The sequence below is a fragment of the Nylanderia fulva genome, unplaced genomic scaffold (genome assembly GCF_048542155.1).
Source record: "Nylanderia fulva isolate GAGA-0341 unplaced genomic scaffold, ASM4854215v1 Scaffold1141, whole genome shotgun sequence".
Taxonomy (NCBI): domain Eukaryota; kingdom Metazoa; phylum Arthropoda; class Insecta; order Hymenoptera; family Formicidae; genus Nylanderia; species Nylanderia fulva.
The window spans coordinates 3,323-22,757 of record NW_028189348.1 but is presented as its reverse complement, the minus strand read 5'-3'; the positions used below and the strand labels follow the sequence as shown (position 1 = coordinate 22,757).

Genomic DNA, 19,435 nt, shown 5'->3' with positions numbered 1-19,435 from the left:
CAATTAAAAACTGTTGTTTCAACCGTTGTTGTGTTTTAAAGTTTTAAAATAAAAAGAACTCAATTTTAAAATAAAAACAAAAAGCAATTTTGATAAATGTGCACTAAATAAAAAAAACAAAAATAATAAATGCAAATAATATATATAGTAGCAGAACAATCAAATTAATAGTATTTAAAACCTTAAAATTTTACTTTTAATTTGTAATAAATGTAAAACAAATAATTATATATATATAACGGCAAGTTATACATATAATTATCTTAATCTTGAATAAGGTCTTTCTCAGAAACGGAGCCTGTTTCACAAACGGAGCCTGTTTCACAAGCAGAGCCTGTTTCACAAACGGAATCTGTTTGACACACAGTGTTTTCCGTTTTCTTTTTTGATTGAAACTTGTTACTGCGTTCTTTACTTCTAACTAGCCAATTTTTTATTACTTCTATGATATCCGATTCTGTTGCAGATTTTGTCTTGGAGTTCAGTCGAACAACACCTAAAATCATTTAGTAAATATAAAAGTTACGCACGCATATGAGCATTACATAACGTAACTGTGCAACATAACCGGTGTGAACAGATCTGCGAACTTTAATGCGTAACATCATCATATAATACATATATATTACAGATATTAAATAAAAAAATTGTGAATAAAAAAATGAAAGCGACAAAGTAATGTAACAAAATTAAATTCAAATTCAAATTTTTCTATTTAAATATTATTTGATTACGCAACACAGTTATGTTACGATGAAACTTGATTCAAGCGTATATGTATATGCTTAAAATGGTTTTGATGTAGAGTATATAAAATAATATATTTTACCAATGATCACTTGGACGAACTTTAGCGATTTAAAAGCTTTTTTTTGCCGAGCTCCCTCCCAGGAATATAGCATTCCAACTTCATTTGAAATTGCTCTCGACATAATGGCTTTGATTACATGGGGAAGATCTGTGCCTCCAATTAAACGCAGTTGATGACTCTAAAATATAAAATTCACAAAATAAAAAAGTTCTTTATTAGAAAATAATTTTCATCATGTAAAATATAATCTAAATAATATATAATAATATAATTAAGTACACACCAGTGCATGTATGTTATCAGCTGAACTCGATAGCCATTCTTCCATCGACATTAATTCCTGCTCTGTAACGACTGGAAACGATTGTATTAAAGTCATAACAGCCGTATTAGTGTCATCATTTAGTTCTGGCTCATCAGCATATCGGGCTTTTTTTACAAGTATATTCACGTTATCCATAAGATCATTTAATTTAAGATTAATCAGATGAACTTCTTTAAGAAGTTGTTTTCTGAATTCTGAAAATTCTGAAAGTTAAGTTATATTGGATATTAAAATATTATACAAAAAGGAATATTTAAAAAATACAAAACATATAAAGAATAAAAATAATTATTTACCAGCATTTACGTGAACGCTATCTGTAGTTTGCTTGAAGTTATCTTAAAATAACAAGAAAATATTATCAATTTAATTAATAATGCTTATTTAACAGAATTGTTGTATAACAACAAACTTGTTATATTAAGGCCGATAATACGTTGGTGAATTCAATGCAGAGCAGAAAAAATTTCAACATATGTATTCCTATGATAGTATGCTACAGCGGACTACGCTGGGCCTGTCGTAGCTTATCTACCATAGGAATATACTCGTATGTATATGTTGACGACTTTTCCGCTCCGCATTGAATGTACCCATGTGCTACCGGCTTTAAAGTGGAATAAATTAATATAGAATTTATTTATTAACATTATTATTTAGATTAATTTATATTAATACTATTATTTAAGTAATACTATTATTTATTATTGAAAAAATCAATATTGTTTTAAAATATTAATTTTTTAAATGTATATTATAATTGTTATCTAAAACCAAAATATTTAAATATAAATATAAAGTGGAATAAATTAATATAGAATTTATTTATTAACACTATTATTTAGATTAATTTATATTAATACTATTATTTAATTAATACTATTATTTATTATTCAAAAAATCAATATTGTTTTAAAATATTAATTTTTTAAATGTATATTATAATTGTTATCTAAATATATTTATATTTAAATATTTTGGTTTTAGATAACAATTATAATATACATTTAAAAAATTAATATTTTAAAACAATATTGATTTTTTCAATAATAAATAATAGTATTAATTAAATAATAGTATTAATATAAATTAATCTAAATAATAGTGTTAATAAATAAATTCTATATTAATTTATTCCACTTTAAAGCCGGTAGCAGTATTTAAATATATAAATTGCTAAGCCGTATTTTCTTCAGTATATTGATCTGATTAATAATGTAATAATAAATATTTTACATAAAAGTTCAAGTTTTAAAAATACTTACGATTAGTAATATTTTGACTTTCCATTGGAGAGCGATCATTATCTGTTAAATATAAGGAAAATTAGTTTTTGAAAATAAAATGAATTCTTACTAGAAAAGTATTTATCTTATACCGTGTCTCTTGCCAGAAAGTGGTAATGTAGGGTATGTGTTGCTATCTTCATCAGATATCGATTCATAAGATTTATCAGTATCTGAGTAATCCTTATGTCCTTTACTTTTGCCTTGTCCCCGCTTATGTATTTTATTATTCTTTTTCGTTAAAATCTCCGTATGTGATGAAAGATCATCTGTACGTTGGGCTTTAATTGCCTTTCTTTTAGCAAGTTTTAAATCACCTAAATAAATATTACTTATTATATATCCAATAACAAAGAATATAACTACCATATTGTTGTACATTATAGAATTGCATATTAAATAAATGTGTGGTACAAAATAACAATGTAATTATTATAAGTTTATGATAATTACAAATAAAAGAAGATATTCCATGATTAATAACAGTGTGTGTGTGTGTGTGTATATAATTCTTTATACATATATTAATAATTTAATAATTTTTTTTATAAAAATGTTATACAATTTTATATAATATAAGCAATAACATATTTACCATATGTGCCTAAAATAATTGCTCCGTATTTCATCCAGTTTGAATCAGGACTATATTCATTTTTTATAGCTGCTTTAATAGCTGTAGTTTCATAATTTTGTGGTGGCCAATAGCATGCAGATTCTTTTAACAAAAACCATTTTTTCGGTATTGCCTCAACAGTGTCATCCTCTTTGAATCGAACAACAAGCCAAGTCATCTATATACACATATTAATCAATTCTTAAAAATTCCTAAAACTCAAATTCAATTATTAAAAACTTCTCTAGTAGACAATGAAATAAACAAATAGAGATATGTCATTTGAGAAAAACTATGATTTAGCAAATAGATCAAGATCACTTAAAGAATAAAATAAATATCATAACTGACTCTTCTTTGAAATCTTTTTCGTTACTTTTATTCTCAACATGCTAATTTTTTATTTTAAAATTTTTATGGGCTACAGGTATTCAGATTTAATTACTTGATAACCTGATAGTAATCAATTTCGGATCTCAATCTAAACTGAACTTTTATCTATCAACGAATAAATATCTCAACGAATAAAATTCAGTGAAAAAAAATTAGTTATAAAATTTACACAATTTAACAAGAGGGTTTTTTAAAATATAATTATTGAAAGACTAGAGAAAAGGAATATTTTTTTAAACAAATAAAATACATATGTAATAAAGAAATTAATAAAAAAATAAAAAATTCAATGCAAAACTGATCAATTAATTATTATATTATAATAAATCTGAATTAAGTATATTTTGAGACTTTATACTAATTAAATAAGAAAAATAACTTATAAAATTAACTTTTCGTTAGCTTGTATGTTATTTTTCTTTTCTAGCTAGTATAAAGTTTCCAAATATTTAAATTAAAAATTATCAAATATTTTATGTTTAACTAACTATTGAAAAATGTGATCGATTATTATTTATTATAAAATTATTTAAGACAATTATAAATGCAGTAGAGGATATGCAATATATTGATCATTATATGGTAAAACTAGTAATTTTCTTTTGATCTTGTCAAATCTCCACATTTGAAATATAGTATTATATTTTATAATAACTTTAATATCAAATAATGAAGAAAAACATGGTTTTGAATAAAAATCTTTGTGAGGAATATACTTGATACCTATTAAAAATATTTCATTTTGATATGATGCAAAATTTAGTATTTCAACGATAGTTGAATCGGTCAATTCGACAAATCGATCAGCTACTTTTAAAATATTTAAGCAATAATTAATCGTTTTAAGTTTCCTGTACTGCGGAGAAGTGCAATTATTTATTAATGGACCATTAAAATGTTCCTGCAATAATGTTATGGAATTATCATTTACAAATTGTATTGGTTGCAAAAAATTATTATCCTCACTAACTCTACACACAACTTGTTGTAGCTGCTGCGAATGTCTACGGATATACTTTTTCAACTTTTGCATATGATTTTCAAATGCAAAAGCACTGAATTCATCAAGTGAACCAAATAAACGTACACAATCACTTAAATGCAATAGACTATGTATGTTGTGTGAAATAAAATCGGGTCCATAAATTTTAATTGAATTCTTAATAAAATATTTTATTAGGTCTTCGGCATATGAAATATAATTTTCAAATTTTGTGTACTGATTACTTATCAATATTGAGCTAGCTAAACTTAGCATAAGAAAATTATTATACTCTTTTAATGGTATTACTTTCTTCAAAACTATTGGGCCTGTATATAACAGAAAAAGTCTAAATTCGGTCGCCTTAAATCTTTTACATTCGTTTATTGGCCGAGTTTTTCTTGCAAATTCACAAGGAATATATTTTTTTAAAGCCTGAAGATTATTGTTAATTTTATTAATATTTAAAGCACGTAATTTATGAGGAGGCTTGCCAAATATCCATCCATAACGCTTACAACATAACAACCTTTTTGTTGCACCCAATAGAAGATTATGCATATAATCTAAAGGTACATTATCAATCATATTAAAATTGGGAATTTGAAGCCAAAGTGTTTCTCCTGTGTGGTGTTCGATTTGAAGGGTATTTCTAAATGAATGATCTGTTCTTTTTTTTAAATTTTCAGTTTCAACGAAGCATAAAACGTTATTAACCATATCCCCTTCCTGATCACACTTCGTACATGAGAAATAACCTGAATGACTTTTAATAGATAAAATGTGAGATTTGGCCGGGGTATCACAAATTAACATTGAAATTTTGAATTTACATAAAACAGATTGTATCATTATTCCATTTGATAATTTTATACATTCTTCTACAAAATCCTTTAAAAATTCATTGGCTTTAGGTTTTTCATTTCCATAATGTAAAGCTATTATGAATACTTGATTTTTTAGATTTTTAATTGATTTAACTGTACCCAAAATTGGCCAAAAGGAACTTGATGTGCTTTTTGTTAAAGGCAGCCCGTCAATATTAATTGCCGAGAAAAAATTCTGTATTTTGATCGACAGTTACATTATGTTTCAAAGATAAAAAATTTAGTGACTTGCGTATACCAAAATAATGATATGAATTATTTAAAGAATTAGATTTGCGGGGTGTTTTCAAAATAGTACGTGGATCAGCTGGCAAGATATTAATTAATGATGGTTCTTCGCGTAGTATATCTAATAACTGTTTAAATGCAGTTAAACTAACATTTCTGTCAATAGACCATTTTCCTAATTTTGTGGAAAGAGATTCCTTAGGCTTAGCAAATAATGGAGGTGAAATATTAGTATCATTACGTTGCTGTAAATCATTAAGAAAAGAATAATCATTCTGTTCCAAATTATTGCTTTGATTATTTAATAAAATGTTATCATTATTTATAAAATCATTATCATTATTATCATTATTATCATTATTATCATTAAAATCATTATTATCAATAACAATTTCATTATCAACACTATTATATATTTTTTTACAATTCTGATTATAATATTCATCTAAGAATATTTCATTATTTGCTAATTGATCCGTTTCACTAATTATTGCTAATGACAGATGAAGTTTTTCATTAACTTTCCGACATAATTTTTCTCTTTGACTTTTTTTATTAGGCATTTTGAATTATATTCAGAGAGACACAAGAAAATTAAATAGATAAAAAGTGCAATAAAGATTTATAGATCCGAATGATTGAATCGAAGTTGAACGTAATATCCAAAAATATAAAATAATTTATAAAGAACCTTTATACTTTATAAGATAGCTGAAACAAACAATATTAGAAAGAAAATTAAAACTTTATATATAGCAAATTGTTTGAATATGTTTAAACTTATACTATTTATAAACTATAAATAACCAATATATGTAGATTTTATTCATCACTTACATGTAATGCAAATGTATATTATAGAACTATATATTTTATATTAACAAATTTGCCCATACAGCATGCATATTGAAAAGACATTCAGAAGATATCTTCGGAATATCTTCTAAACGTCTTTTGAATATGCATGTTGTATGAGTAAATTTATTTATATAAAATGCATAATTCTATTGCTTTTAAAAAGTTGTACTAACTTCTCAATTTTTGTACAAATATATATTATTTTCAATTCTGTTTAGGTCCAATTTTTAAGTTATTTTATTTCTTAAATTTATTATTTCTAATTTAGTACCCTAAAGATATCCCGAAGATATCTTCTGAATGTCTTTTGAATAAGCATGCTGAGTGGACATATACTAAATTGAAATTTATTAAATAAAATAACTTAAAAATTGAACCTAAACAAAATTGAAAATAATATTATATTTGTATAAAAATTGAAAAGTTAGTATAGCTTTTTAAAAGCAATAGATTTATGCATTTTATATTAACCAAATTTATTCATGCAGCATACATATTCAAAAGACATTCAGAAGATATCCCGAAGATATCTTCTGGATGTCTTTTGAATGAGCGTGCTGTATATATAAGTACTATAAATTAAAATTAAAAAAATAAAATAACTGAAAAATTGGACCGAAACAGGATTGGAAATAATATTATATTTATATAAAAATTGAAAAAATTGAATTTATAAAAAAATTGAAAAGTTAGTACAGCTTTTTAAAAGCAATAGATTTATGCATTTTATATTAACCAATTTACTCATACAGCATACATATTCAAAAGACGTTCAGAAAATATTCCGAAGATATTTTCTGCATGTCTTTCGAATGTGTTGTGCTGTTAGATTATATTAATTAAATTATTGGACTAGCATGTTATATTATTTAGTTTAAGAAATAAACATATGAAGAAAAAGTTTATTGTAATTATGCTTAATTATAAATAAAATAGTAAATAAAATAATATAAGACATATATACGAGACTTACCGCTTTAATATTAATAAAACTATATGTACTGCCTGCTGCTACTCCACGAAAAGTTGTTTTCACACAACGCACAATCACTTTAGACAAATTAAAACGTCGCAAGTCGATTTCTAGATTTTTCAAAGCGTGGTGTACTGCATGAAAGATGAATGAGAAATGAGACAGTAATGATGAGAGCCAAGAAGAGCAGTGAAGACAAATGAAAAATGTCTAGCCGCAGTGTCGCACAACTCACGCAGTGCAATCAACTTATCTACCATTAGTGGAGTATGCATTGTAATTGATTTATAATTTTTAAGATGCCAAAATTAAAAGAATATTATTAGCGTTATTAGCGCATAGTTCGCTCCAATACTATACTCAACGTATATTACTTTTTAATATTTGCAAAATATTTAATATTTGCAATATATATATATATATATATATATATATATATTGGCAACAATTTAAGCGCAGAAGCTATTAATTCTATATTTTTTGCAAATATTAAAAAGTAATATACGTTCAGTATAGTATTGGAGCAAACTCTGCGCTAATAACGCTAATAATATTCTTTTAATTTTGGCATCTTAAAAATTATAAATCAATTACGATGCATATACTCCACTATAATGGTAGATAAGTATATATATATATATATATATATATACACATATATCAGCACAAAATATAAATGTTTTCAAAAATATTTCTAAATATTTCTATAAAATATTGCATAAAAGCATTTTAAAATGGTTTTAGGAATATTTTAAAATAATTAAAAAATTTTTTGTGATAACATTTTAAAAAACTTTTAAAAATATTTTTAAAAATGTTCTTTTTATCGTTCAGATAATATTTTCTTAAATATTTGATACATATTTTTGAATATTAGTTTAAAATGTATATTCAAAATATATTTCTGAAAATATTTTTAAACATCAAAAAGCGGACATAAAAACATTTTAAAAATATTTTCGAGAATTATTTTATCTTTTAAAAAATATTTTAAAAAGATTTAAAAAATTTTGTGTATATATGATAAATTTTGTCAAATATATTAAATGCGTATGTATATTAGATGTACAATAGATATTCAATATTCGTATATCCGTTTTTGTATATCCTATGTATAAACGTTTTTGGAGTTCCTAAGAATATCCATTGCGTATGTATATTAGATGTACAATAGATATTCAATATTTGTATATCCGTTTTTGTATATCCTATGTATAAACGTTTTTGGAGTGCCTAAGAACATCCATTGCGTATATACATAAGATGTACTTTAGATATTTAATATTCGTATATCCGTTTTTGTATATCTTATGTGTAAATGTTTTTGGAGTGCCTAAGAACATCCATTGCGTATATACATAAGATGTACTTTAGATATTTAATATTCGTATATCCATTTTCGTATATCCTATGTATATGCGTTTTTGGATCTTCTACGTATATCCATATGTATGAACATAAGATATATTACGAATGTTCACTATTTGTATATCCGATTTCATATATTCTATGTATATACGTTTCTGGAAGTTTTGCACCTGTAAAATGCGTATGTATATTGCATGTATTATGGATATCCAATATGGGTATATCCTTTTTTTGTACATTCTACATATATAAGTTTTTGAAGCTTCTACGTATATCCATATTTGTATGTACATAAGATGTGCTACAGACATCTCATTCACGAATATACACTTTTGGATATCCTATGTATATATACGAGATTCGAAAGATGTACTTTGAATCTTACGGATGTCCTATGTACATTCAAGGCGACTTATGTGCTGACTGGGTGTTGACTGTTAGCAGGAAACTTAGTCACTACGCGTTGAGGAAATAGAAAACCAAAGTACTGTGTCTTTCGCAATTTTTAAACCGTCAATACAAAGTCAAATAAATAGATAAATAAATAAATAAATAAATAAATATGTAACATATGACAATATAATATATTAAATAGCTTCAAGAACGCGATCATAAATCCCACTGAAATTCTCCGTATCTTTTTGTAAATTAATGCTTTTTCTTTGGTTTTTTATATAGAACATTTCTGCTATTTCTCTTTTTCTCGTTTGTTTTTCTTGATGCAGAATCACAGGAGAATCCCAACGGAACTCATGATCGTTACAAGTCCGATGCAAACTAACAACCGAGTGTGATGTCGTGTCTTTTTTAATGTTATTTTTATGTTCCTTAATACGTGTTTCTAAATGTCGCTTTGTTTGTCCAATATATGTAGGGCCCCCCCCGATAAGGGCCAAGTCACAGTATTGATGAATCGGACTGACTATGTGGGGAAAATGAATTGTTTACTGAAAGATGTTTCCACTTATAAACCACTTAATAAAAATCCATTAAACGCTCTCAACGCAAAGATCACAACTTTATTAAAATCTTGGTTGGATAATGGACTCATAGATGATTCAATTTACAAACAATTGAGATGTACTAATGGCAATTTGCCTCGTGCCTATGGTTTACCTAAGATCCATAAAGTAGGTTACCCTCTTCGTATCATAATTTCAACGTTGGGAAGTCCGGTTTATTACATTGCATCTTATTTAGGTGAGATTTTACAAAATGCAGTCAAGAAACCTCGATCTCACATTAAGGATAGTTGGTCCTTTGTTGAAATTATTAAAGATAAAAACATTGATGACGATCATGTCATGATTTCGTTGGACGTGACTTCGCTTTTTACTAACACACCGTGGGAATTAATAAAAGCAGCAATAGAAAACCGTTGGGATGATATCTCACAATTTACTTCATTTAACATTGCACAGTTTTTACATGCTATTGACACGGTCATGCGCTCGACTAGTTTTGTTTTCGATGGAAAATTTTACGAGCAGGTTTTCGGTTCGCCTATGGGGTCTCCTTTGTCTCCAATTTTGTCTGATATGGTTATGGACGATTTGGAATCATATTGTTTGCGTCAATTGGATTTTGAGCCCTATTGTTATTTCAGATATGTTGATGACATTTTTTCAATTATTCCGAAATGTAAAGTGGAGGATATGCTTACGATTTTTAATAGTTTTCACACGAGACTAAAGTTTACGTTTGAATTGGAGAACAATTGTTCCTTAAGTTTTTTAGACACAAGCGTTATGCGAGTTAATGGCAAATTGACGACTGACTGGTTTCGTAAGCCTACGTTTTCAGGCCGTTATATAAATTTTCTTTCGAACCATCCGATGCGTTATAAAATTAGTGTGATCACAAGCCTCGTGGACAGGGCTATTTTACTCGCTGACCCTATGTTTCACGAGAAAAACATCATCTTAGTCAAACGAATTCTTCGTAACAATTGTTACCCGTTAACAGTCATAAACAAAATTGTTAACAGGAGACTTAGGGCGATTAAATTTGGCGGTAATTTTGGTGCGTCTAATCGAGATAAATTTGATACACGAAATGTTATAGTGTTGCCGTATATTAGAGATTTGAGCAAAAATATTACTCGTTGCATAAACAAAAATGGAATCGGTGTAGTATATACCGTTCCAAAAAAATTAGACACTTTGATAAAAAGAGGAAAAGATAGTATTGATAACTTAAAAAGAACCGATGTCGTCTATAAGATCGAATGCGCGAATTGCGACTCTACATATATTGGACAAACAAAGCGACATTTAGAAACACGTATTAAGGAACATAAAAATAACATTAAAAAAGACACGACATCACACTCGGTTGTTAGTTTGCATCGGACTTGTAACGATCATGAGTTCCGTTGGGATTCTCCTGTGATTCTGCATCAAGAAAAACAAACGAGAAAAAGAGAAATAGCAGAAATGTTCTATATAAAAAACCAAAGAAAAAGCATTAATTTACAAAAAGATACGGAGAATTTCAGTGGGATTTATGATCGCGTTCTTGAAGCTATTTAATATATTATATTGTCATATGTTACATATTTATTTATTTATTTATTTATTTATCTATTTATTTGACTTTGTATTGACGGTTTAAAAATTGCGAAAGACACAGTACTTTGGTTTTCTATTTCCTCAACGCGTAGTGACTAAGTTTCCTGCTAACAGTCAACATCTATTTATTTCGGGCTTACTTCTGTCAGTTATACATTGTTCATCAAAACAATGGTTAATTTTGTCGGGGGTTTGCTGTAAATATGATTTATTGTATTAATCTGGTATGTAAACATATATATTTTTGTAAATCTATAATTATTTGTATGATTAAGCGCATTAAGAGTATATTTATATGTATATAATTGTTTATAGATTACTTGAAAAGGGCTGCAATGACAGCCGAAACGTTGTAAATTAAACTAATTATTTAAAATAAATTATTGCCAGTCTGGTCGACTTTAAAATTGGAGGAGAGTTTTTAATAAATAAATATTTAATAAATATAGTATTTATTATAAAAACAGTTAATCTCGGCTCGAATTATTGTGTTACAATAAAAATAAAATCTCAACGGCAATCGGAGCCTGTGCGGACGACATGCACAAAATTAATAAATTAAAATGAGATCTCAAATCAAACTCATTTATTAAATTCTAAACGTTTCGACCCACTTCGGGTCTTCTTCAGTAGCTGCAAAATACAAAGAAACAAAAATAAAAGATAATCGGTACAAACAGAAAATTATAAAACTCATATACATACAATCCGCAAATAAATTAAATATAGTATTTATATTTATATGTATTGTGATATATGAATTAAAAAAAAATAATGTTATATAGTATTTTTACTTTTGTTTATGTATAATATTTACTTTAAATATTTTTTTTTGTTTAATATATTTCTTTTAGATTATAAATTTTAATTATACACTTCATAAGTTAAATCATATTTTAATTAAAAAATTTAAAACAAAATATTTAATAAATAATATTTAATAAAAAAAGAAAGATATGAATAAAAAATAAAAATAAATCAATTTGTTTATTAAAAATAAAAAATTTCTATACTTACAAATTTAACAATTTTATAATGTTTTGTAGGTTAAAGCTTTTGATTTAATCCTATAAATAAAATATTAAATTAATTAGTTTAATTTTTATTCAAATAAAACTTTATATTATATTCAAAAGTTATAGATTAGACCAATGCTTAAATTTTTATTTTATTTTGTTTTGAATAAAAAGTTTACCATTTCTGAATCATTATTGAACTTTCTTTTTCTGGGGAGAAATGCTGCTTTCGCAAGATTTTCATCGGATATGGTACCCGGTATAATTTTGACATTTGAGACATTCTCAATCAACAAGAAATTATATATATATATATATATACAGAGTGTAATTGAAATAACATATATGATAGTGTTAGATTCTCTGGCCAATTTAGAAACGATTTTTCCTCAGTGAAGATGTCGAGAAAGGTCATCAATTTTTACAAACTTCCAATTTTTATTATTACCCCCATAGCAAAAAATGTCACAGTGACATCACAATAAGCTCACAATAGAGTCACAAGGTGACAAAAAAATGTGATGTCACTGTGATGTCATTGTGAGATTATTGGAAGGTAACAGTGATATCATTAATCACAATTGAAGTGATATCATTGTAAAATGTCACATTGATATAACTAGTATATCACGAAATGTAACAATAAGGATAAAAAAATCTGTCATAGCAAGAAAATGTCACAGTGACATCATAAAGATGTTCTGCTGTGACGATAAAATATATATTTAATCGTCACAGCACAACATCTTTATGATGTTACAGTGATATCATCAAAAATGTCACATTGATATAACTAGTATATCACGAAATGTAACAATAATGATAAAAAATCTGTCATAGCAAGAAAATGTCACAGTGACATCATAAAGATGTTGTGCTGTGACGATCAACAATTAAAATTAGAAAAATAAAGTTTAATTTATAATATATTTAATAAATAATTTATATTTATTTATTTATATTTATTACTGCTATAACTAAATATATATTAGGGTGTCCAATTTAAAATAACACGTACACCACTTCAAATATCTCTTAAAATATTCATCAAATAAAGGGCATCATCTACTTTATGACCTCCTTTGAATCAAACAACTTTTATTTGAAATATTTTTCTTTAAAATAGTCGCGTTCAGCAGAATGACTGCTAAGTTGTCATCTTGTCAAGACTTGACGTTGATTTGTTCTAAAAGTAAAAGAATCAACACGTCACCGTTAATGGACGCTACTTAATGTAACCTAATCTTACCTAATCCTAATGCAAGCGTGACCGTGTAGGCGCGTACACGTTGCCCAAAACGCTCTGCAGCGTATACGCAGTCTGTTGGTGTACCAGCACGTGTTTTTTATTTGCATAAGAGGACATTTTGACTCAAAATAAGTGATCTCAGAAGATCACTTAGCAATAAGAAGTGATTTAACAAAGTGAAAAACATCAACATAAAAATTAAGGTTAGTATATACAATATTTTTTATCTTATGTTTGTCTTATATTTTTTTCATATTTATTGTAACAAGATATCTTTTTTTCATTGTATATGTATATTTAGGAAAAAAAATATATTTTGTGAAAAATATGGGTCGCAAACGAAAACACTCAATATTTTATAGTGCAAGACATAAACGAAGATTAGTTGCAAGAAACACAGTAACAGATATGAATATGATAACTCATCAGACTGATTCTGCGGATTCTATGGCAATAATTAATAATAATAATGATCAACTAATTGTTGTTGATGAGAATGCTTCGTCTTTATGTGATTCTGATAAAGTATACTCAGATAGAAATCTAAATCAATATTATGATGAAAATAATATTAACTTTCTGAATGAAAATAATGCCTGTATGATACAAAATTACACGGATGCAAATAAGCTGCAAGCTATAGTCGATAACAATTATGAAAATCTGTGTTTAAATGATAACGAAACTTTTATACATGACATAAGTAAATGGGCTATTGAAGAAAAGATATCACTCAAATCACTCCGTCACCTTTTACAGATATTGCAAACACACACTAATTATACTTTGCCTAAAGATCCACGTACATTATTGCAAACTCCTAAATCAACTGAAATTATACAAATTGAAAACGGAGATTACTGTCACTTAGGTCTCGAAAAAGCTCTTCTAAAAATTATTGAAGAACGTAAAAGATTGAATTTTGCTCTTGATAACATTCAATTATTTATAAATATTGATGATTTACCTATATATAAGTCTTCCACAAAGAGTTTATGGCCAATATTATGTGCAGATAATATTATAAACAATGTATATGTCATTGCCTTATATTATGGTGAAGGAAAACCAAAAAATGCAAATGAGTTTTTAAAAATGTTTGTAGGTGATGCTATTGCTTTTATAAATAATGGGATTGATTATGAGGGACAGATCATAAAAGTCGAAATTAAAGCAATAATTTGTGACGCTCCTGCTAAATCATTTATTTTAAATGTAAAAGGACACACTGGATATAATAGTTGCACTAAATGCATTATTGAAGGTGATAATATAGAAGGACATATATGTTTTCCATACACATCTAATATGATGTTACGTAATGATAAAGAATTTTTTACTGGATCTTATAATCTTGATTATCAAACTGGTGACACAATTTTAAAAAATATACCAAATCTAGGCTTAGTTACAAATGTGCCACTAGATTATATGCACCTGGTATGTTTGGGTGTTATGCGTAAACTTATTATGTTATGGCTTTCAGGACCACTTAAGATAAGATTATCAAATTCAGACAAAGAACAAATTTCTAAGAAACTAATAAAGTTACGCAATTATATTCCTTCTGATTTTGCTCGAAAACCAAGATCATTAAAGTATATCAAACATTGGAAAGCCACAGAATATCGGCAATTTTTATTATATACAGGTCCTATTATATTGAAAGGAATACTACAAGAAAATGTATATTTAAATTTTCTAACATTACATGTAGCAATCACAATTCTTGCACATCCTACTTTAACATATCAAACTTCTATTATAGAATATGCAGAAAATTTATTAAAACATTTTGTAAAATCATTTCAAGTTATCTACGGTTCTAAATATATTTCACATAATATTCATAATTTATTACATCTTGCTGCAGACGTAAAACAATTTGGTGCTCTGGATAAATTTAGTGCATTTAAATTTGAGAATTATATGTCTACGTTAAAGAAATTAATTCGTAAAACTAACCAACCATTACAGCAATTAACAAGAAGATTTGCAGAAATTGAGACAATACATAATAATGAAACATTCAAAATATATTCAAATTCATACGATATGGAAAAATGTTTTACACGCTCTCATTGTGATGGTCCTATTACGAAAGATTTCATTTCTGTACAACAATATAAAATTTTTTGCAATAATCAATATTATATTAACTGTGATGATCCAAAAAATAATTGCATTTCTTTTGAAAATGGACAAATAATGTCAATTTTAAATTTCATTAAATCTAATGACAATAAAATGTATGCTATTGGCAAAGTACTTGTGTTAGTGGAAGATTTATATACACAGCCTATTTCGTCATTAACTTTAAATATTGGTATCATGTCTGAATATTCTCATCTTCAGACATGGGAGTTTGATAAAATTAGAGCAAAAATGTTGAAAATGCCTTATAAAAAAAATTATATTATATTTCCGATGTTACACACAACTGAATAATACATGTTTAATATTAATTTGCATTTGTAATTAAATAATTAAACGTAATTATAATACTCTAATATAAATTGCAAATATTATTATTATTATTATTATTATTATTATTATCGTCACATTTTTATCATATTATTTACATCATAGATTATTTATAATTTCAATGCTGATCAATTTTTATTTACAGTTATTATGGCGTATAATATTGTGGAGTTCGAAGATGGTTTACAAATTGTTCCTTCTGAATGGTTAACTGAAAATAATAAGGAATGTAAATGGCCATCATATACAAGTCAAATTAAGATAAATAAAGCAATTATGAAAAGAATATCTCCTTCTGATGATTGGCAATTATATAAAATAATCCGTATTTTTGGTAGCAGCGGTTAGTAATATAAAAAATGTATTTTATTTTTTTATCAAAAATTATATAAATTAAAATTATAATATATATGTATTAAAAGTATATATTAAAATTTAAATTTTAAGTGATATTTGATTATAAAATATATAAAAACAAAAATCTAATTTTTAATATTCAAAAATTTTATACGTTTTAGATACATATGATAAAGCTATAGACAAACTTAAATTAGCTGAACAAATATCCGATATAGATGGTGATGATGGAAATAACCTCAAAAAATCGAGATATCAACGAGCAAAAAAAAATACAGGTTCATCTCCTGATAATTCTGATACAAGCGACACAAGCATCAATAAATTAAAAACTCGCAATGATTTAGAGTTAGATAATTTTCCTAATACACCAAAAGCTTTAACAATAAATAAGAGCAAAATCTGTGAAATAAAGACACCATTAATACAAGGTGATAAGAAAATGAATCGAGTAAAAAAAATTTCAAGTTCTTCTGATAATTCAGATAGAACTGACACAAGCAATGATTTAGATGAAGCTTCTAATATATCAAACGATTTAAATAAAAGCAAAATGACTTATGAAATAAAAAAACCACTGATAAAAAATTATAAGAAAATAACTAAGCCTCCGATACAAATAAGTAATGAAAAAATAATTAATATTCAGTCTAAAAAGTCTGCAGTTACATATAGTAAATCTATAAGTTCACAAGAACATCGAACAGCAAATAAAGATGACCTTGTTCCACAAAATTCAGATACAATATCTACATCCGATACTTGTAATGCTGAGATTGATTTAGGTAAAAATATATCTGTTATTAATTTTAAATTTTTGTAAAAGCTTACCTATATATATATATTATTAAAGTTTTAACTTTTTTTATTTATATCACTGTAAACATATATTTAAAATGGTATATAATTCGTAATATTTATATAATCTGACAATGAGTAGATATACAATAATATGTGTCAATTATTTTTGCAGATTTTCATAATTTAATTATCAGGAAACTAAATGCAGTATTGTTAAATCTTACAACAATTGATGAACGTTTAATAAAGTTGGATAATCACATAAGAAAAAATGAGGAAACGGATTTAAAAAAAAATGAACATTATGATTTCGATTTGCCAGCAGATACCGTAGAACAATTACAGAGAATTGATAATCAATTAAAAAACAAATGTGTTGCTGCAAAAATGGTATATACAAAATATTATCATTTTATACTTACGATTAGAAACATTTTATTGAAATGTCTTATAAAAAGCAATATTTTGGACATATTTATTTATTTATATAATGTTAAATAATTTTAAAGAAGTTAAAAGAAAAGTAATGTTAACTTTTTTTATAAGAGAAAAACAAATGTTTATTATTTTGATATTTTTAGATCATAAACTAATATTAATTAAATTATTTTATATTTTTAGACAAGACAATTGAGCTTTTTAGGAGGTAAGGATCATCATGATGTGATTTCGTACATGATGAAACATATTTTAACAAATAAATTAGCAATGGAATATAGTTGGGCTGGTGCAAAATTGAAAAATGCCTTTAAAAATCTTCGCATTACTATATGTATCATAAGTAAGTATATAAATATTTAATCACAGAAATGTTTTTATTGACATATTTTTGACACTTTATATATAGCATTCTATGCATGGTTATATTGGATGATGCTATTAGAACTCTAATATCATTATTCAATAATATGTAATCATAGGAATATAAAATAATTTTGAATAGTATATATACATATATACATATATATATATATAAAATTAAGTCGCTTTAAATTTTTATATAATCTATAACCACACATATCTGTTTAAACTTGTTGTTAAATGCTGCGCGAACTTCAAGAACCAATTTAACAAATAAGGAAGTTGAGGATATAATTGCAAGATGGCTAATTTTAGCCAAGCAGAGATTTGACCGAGATTTGTAAGTTATATATAATATACCTCAATTTAACTATTTTATCATCTTATCTCAAACTTTTTATTTTTATAAGAAACTGATTTTAAAGAGGGTGAACACATGCACTATCTGTTCATTATTGCGTGTATTAGTTTTTTTAAATTAAATACAACATTTAAGAACTTATTGTTATTTTTGTATAGAATATTTATTGCAGAATTGACTTATTGCACCTATGTATAACAATCACATATTTCTTTTTAGGAAAAAGGAAGAACAAAAAAAGAGATGCGAAAATGAGGAGATCTAAACAAGAAAAGGACAGGTTATTAAATATAATAATTTTAATATATAATAAATAAAATATTTGAACGTTTATTATTACGTTTATTGCACAGTTTATTATTATTACGTTTATTTATAGATTTTATAGAGTTTATTTTTGCATATGTACTTTTTTTATTTTGAATGTATTAATTTCATACACAGTAATTATATATATATTTTATTATTTAAATGGTTACAGTATTAAATACATATGCATAGTTGTAAGTGCAATAAAGTAATTATTAAATATTATTTTTTAAATATAGTATAAAACGAGAAAAGTTATAATAATATATACAGTTGAATATTAAAGTAATTTAAAGTTCTAAGTATTTTAGTACTTTTATGCGTAGCTGTAGCATAAAAAATTAACAATCACTATGTTTATTTTATTAATGCCTATATATTAAAAAGTTATGCACATTTAAGTTTTCTAACAATTGTATCAATTTTTTTTCATAATTCTGATAAAGTGATAACTAGAATTTAAAAAAAATTACTTTAAAAATGATTTATTATAAGTATTAATTATATATGTTAGTGATATAGTTATTAAATATGATTAAATGATGTGATTTAACGTGAATGTGTATTAAATGATAGTTACACACCCACACACACGTACATATATAATAATATGGCTTATTTAATATAAAAAACTGTTAATCTCGGCTCGAATTATTGTGTTACAATAAAAATAAATTCTCGACGGCAATCGGAGCCTGTGCGGATGACATGCACAAAATTAATAAATTAAAATGAGATCTCAAATCAAACTCATTTATTA

General features: G+C 25.7%; 3 protein-coding genes across 3 annotated transcripts; 2 read left to right on the top strand and 1 right to left on the bottom strand.

The window, feature by feature from the left end:
• Window positions 1-239: 239 nt before the first annotated feature.
• On the bottom strand, window positions 240-3,340 carry LOC114939314 (uncharacterized). Its single transcript, XM_029313577.2, has 7 exons — window positions 3,018-3,340; window positions 2,515-2,739; window positions 2,402-2,443; window positions 1,433-1,474; window positions 1,095-1,339; window positions 830-989; window positions 240-496 (listed from the first exon to the last, which is right to left on the bottom strand). The coding sequence occupies exons 1-7, from the start codon at window positions 3,214-3,216 to the stop codon at window positions 264-266; spliced, it is 1,146 nt and encodes a 381-aa protein (XP_029169410.1). The 5' UTR covers window positions 3,217-3,340; the 3' UTR covers window positions 240-263.
• A 6,322-nt stretch (window positions 3,341-9,662) lies between these two features.
• On the top strand, window positions 9,663-12,348 carry LOC146724825 (uncharacterized). Its single transcript, XM_085489168.1, has 2 exons — window positions 9,663-10,749; window positions 12,344-12,348. Exons 1-2 carry the CDS (start codon window positions 9,663-9,665, stop codon window positions 12,346-12,348), a joined length of 1,092 nt encoding a protein of 363 aa, XP_085345294.1.
• Window positions 12,349-16,869: 4,521 nt separating this feature from the next.
• Window positions 16,870-18,648, top strand: LOC146724824 (uncharacterized). The gene is made up of 5 exons (XM_085489175.1): window positions 16,870-17,188; window positions 17,377-17,594; window positions 17,826-17,985; window positions 18,246-18,345; window positions 18,586-18,648. The coding sequence occupies exons 1-5, from the start codon at window positions 16,957-16,959 to the stop codon at window positions 18,629-18,631; spliced, it is 756 nt and encodes a 251-aa protein (XP_085345301.1). The 5' UTR covers window positions 16,870-16,956; the 3' UTR covers window positions 18,632-18,648.
• The last annotated feature ends 787 nt before the right edge of the window (window positions 18,649-19,435 follow it).

Coding starts and splice junctions, on each gene's coding strand:
- LOC146724825 (XM_085489168.1), top strand. CDS start 9,663: ATGAATTGTTTACTGAAAGATGTTTCCACTTATAAACCACTTAATAAA.
- LOC146724824 (XM_085489175.1), top strand. CDS start 16,957: ATGACTTATGAAATAAAAAAACCACTGATAAAAAATTATAAGAAAATA. Junction 17,595..17,825: donor AATGTGTTGCTGCAAAAATG/GTATATACAAAA, acceptor TTATATTTTTAG/ACAAGACAATTGAGCTTTTT. Junction 17,986..18,245: donor CATTACTATATGTATCATAA/GTAAGTATATAA, acceptor ACTTGTTGTTAA/ATGCTGCGCGAACTTCAAGA.
- LOC114939314 (XM_029313577.2), bottom strand. CDS start 3,216: ATGACTTGGCTTGTTGTTCGATTCAAAGAGGATGACACTGTTGAGGCA. Junction 2,740..3,017: donor AATTATTTTAGGCACATATG/GTAAATATGTTA, acceptor ATATTTATTTAG/GTGATTTAAAACTTGCTAAA. Junction 990..1,094: donor CTGATAACATACATGCACTG/GTGTGTACTTAA, acceptor TTTATATTTTAG/AGTCATCAACTGCGTTTAAT.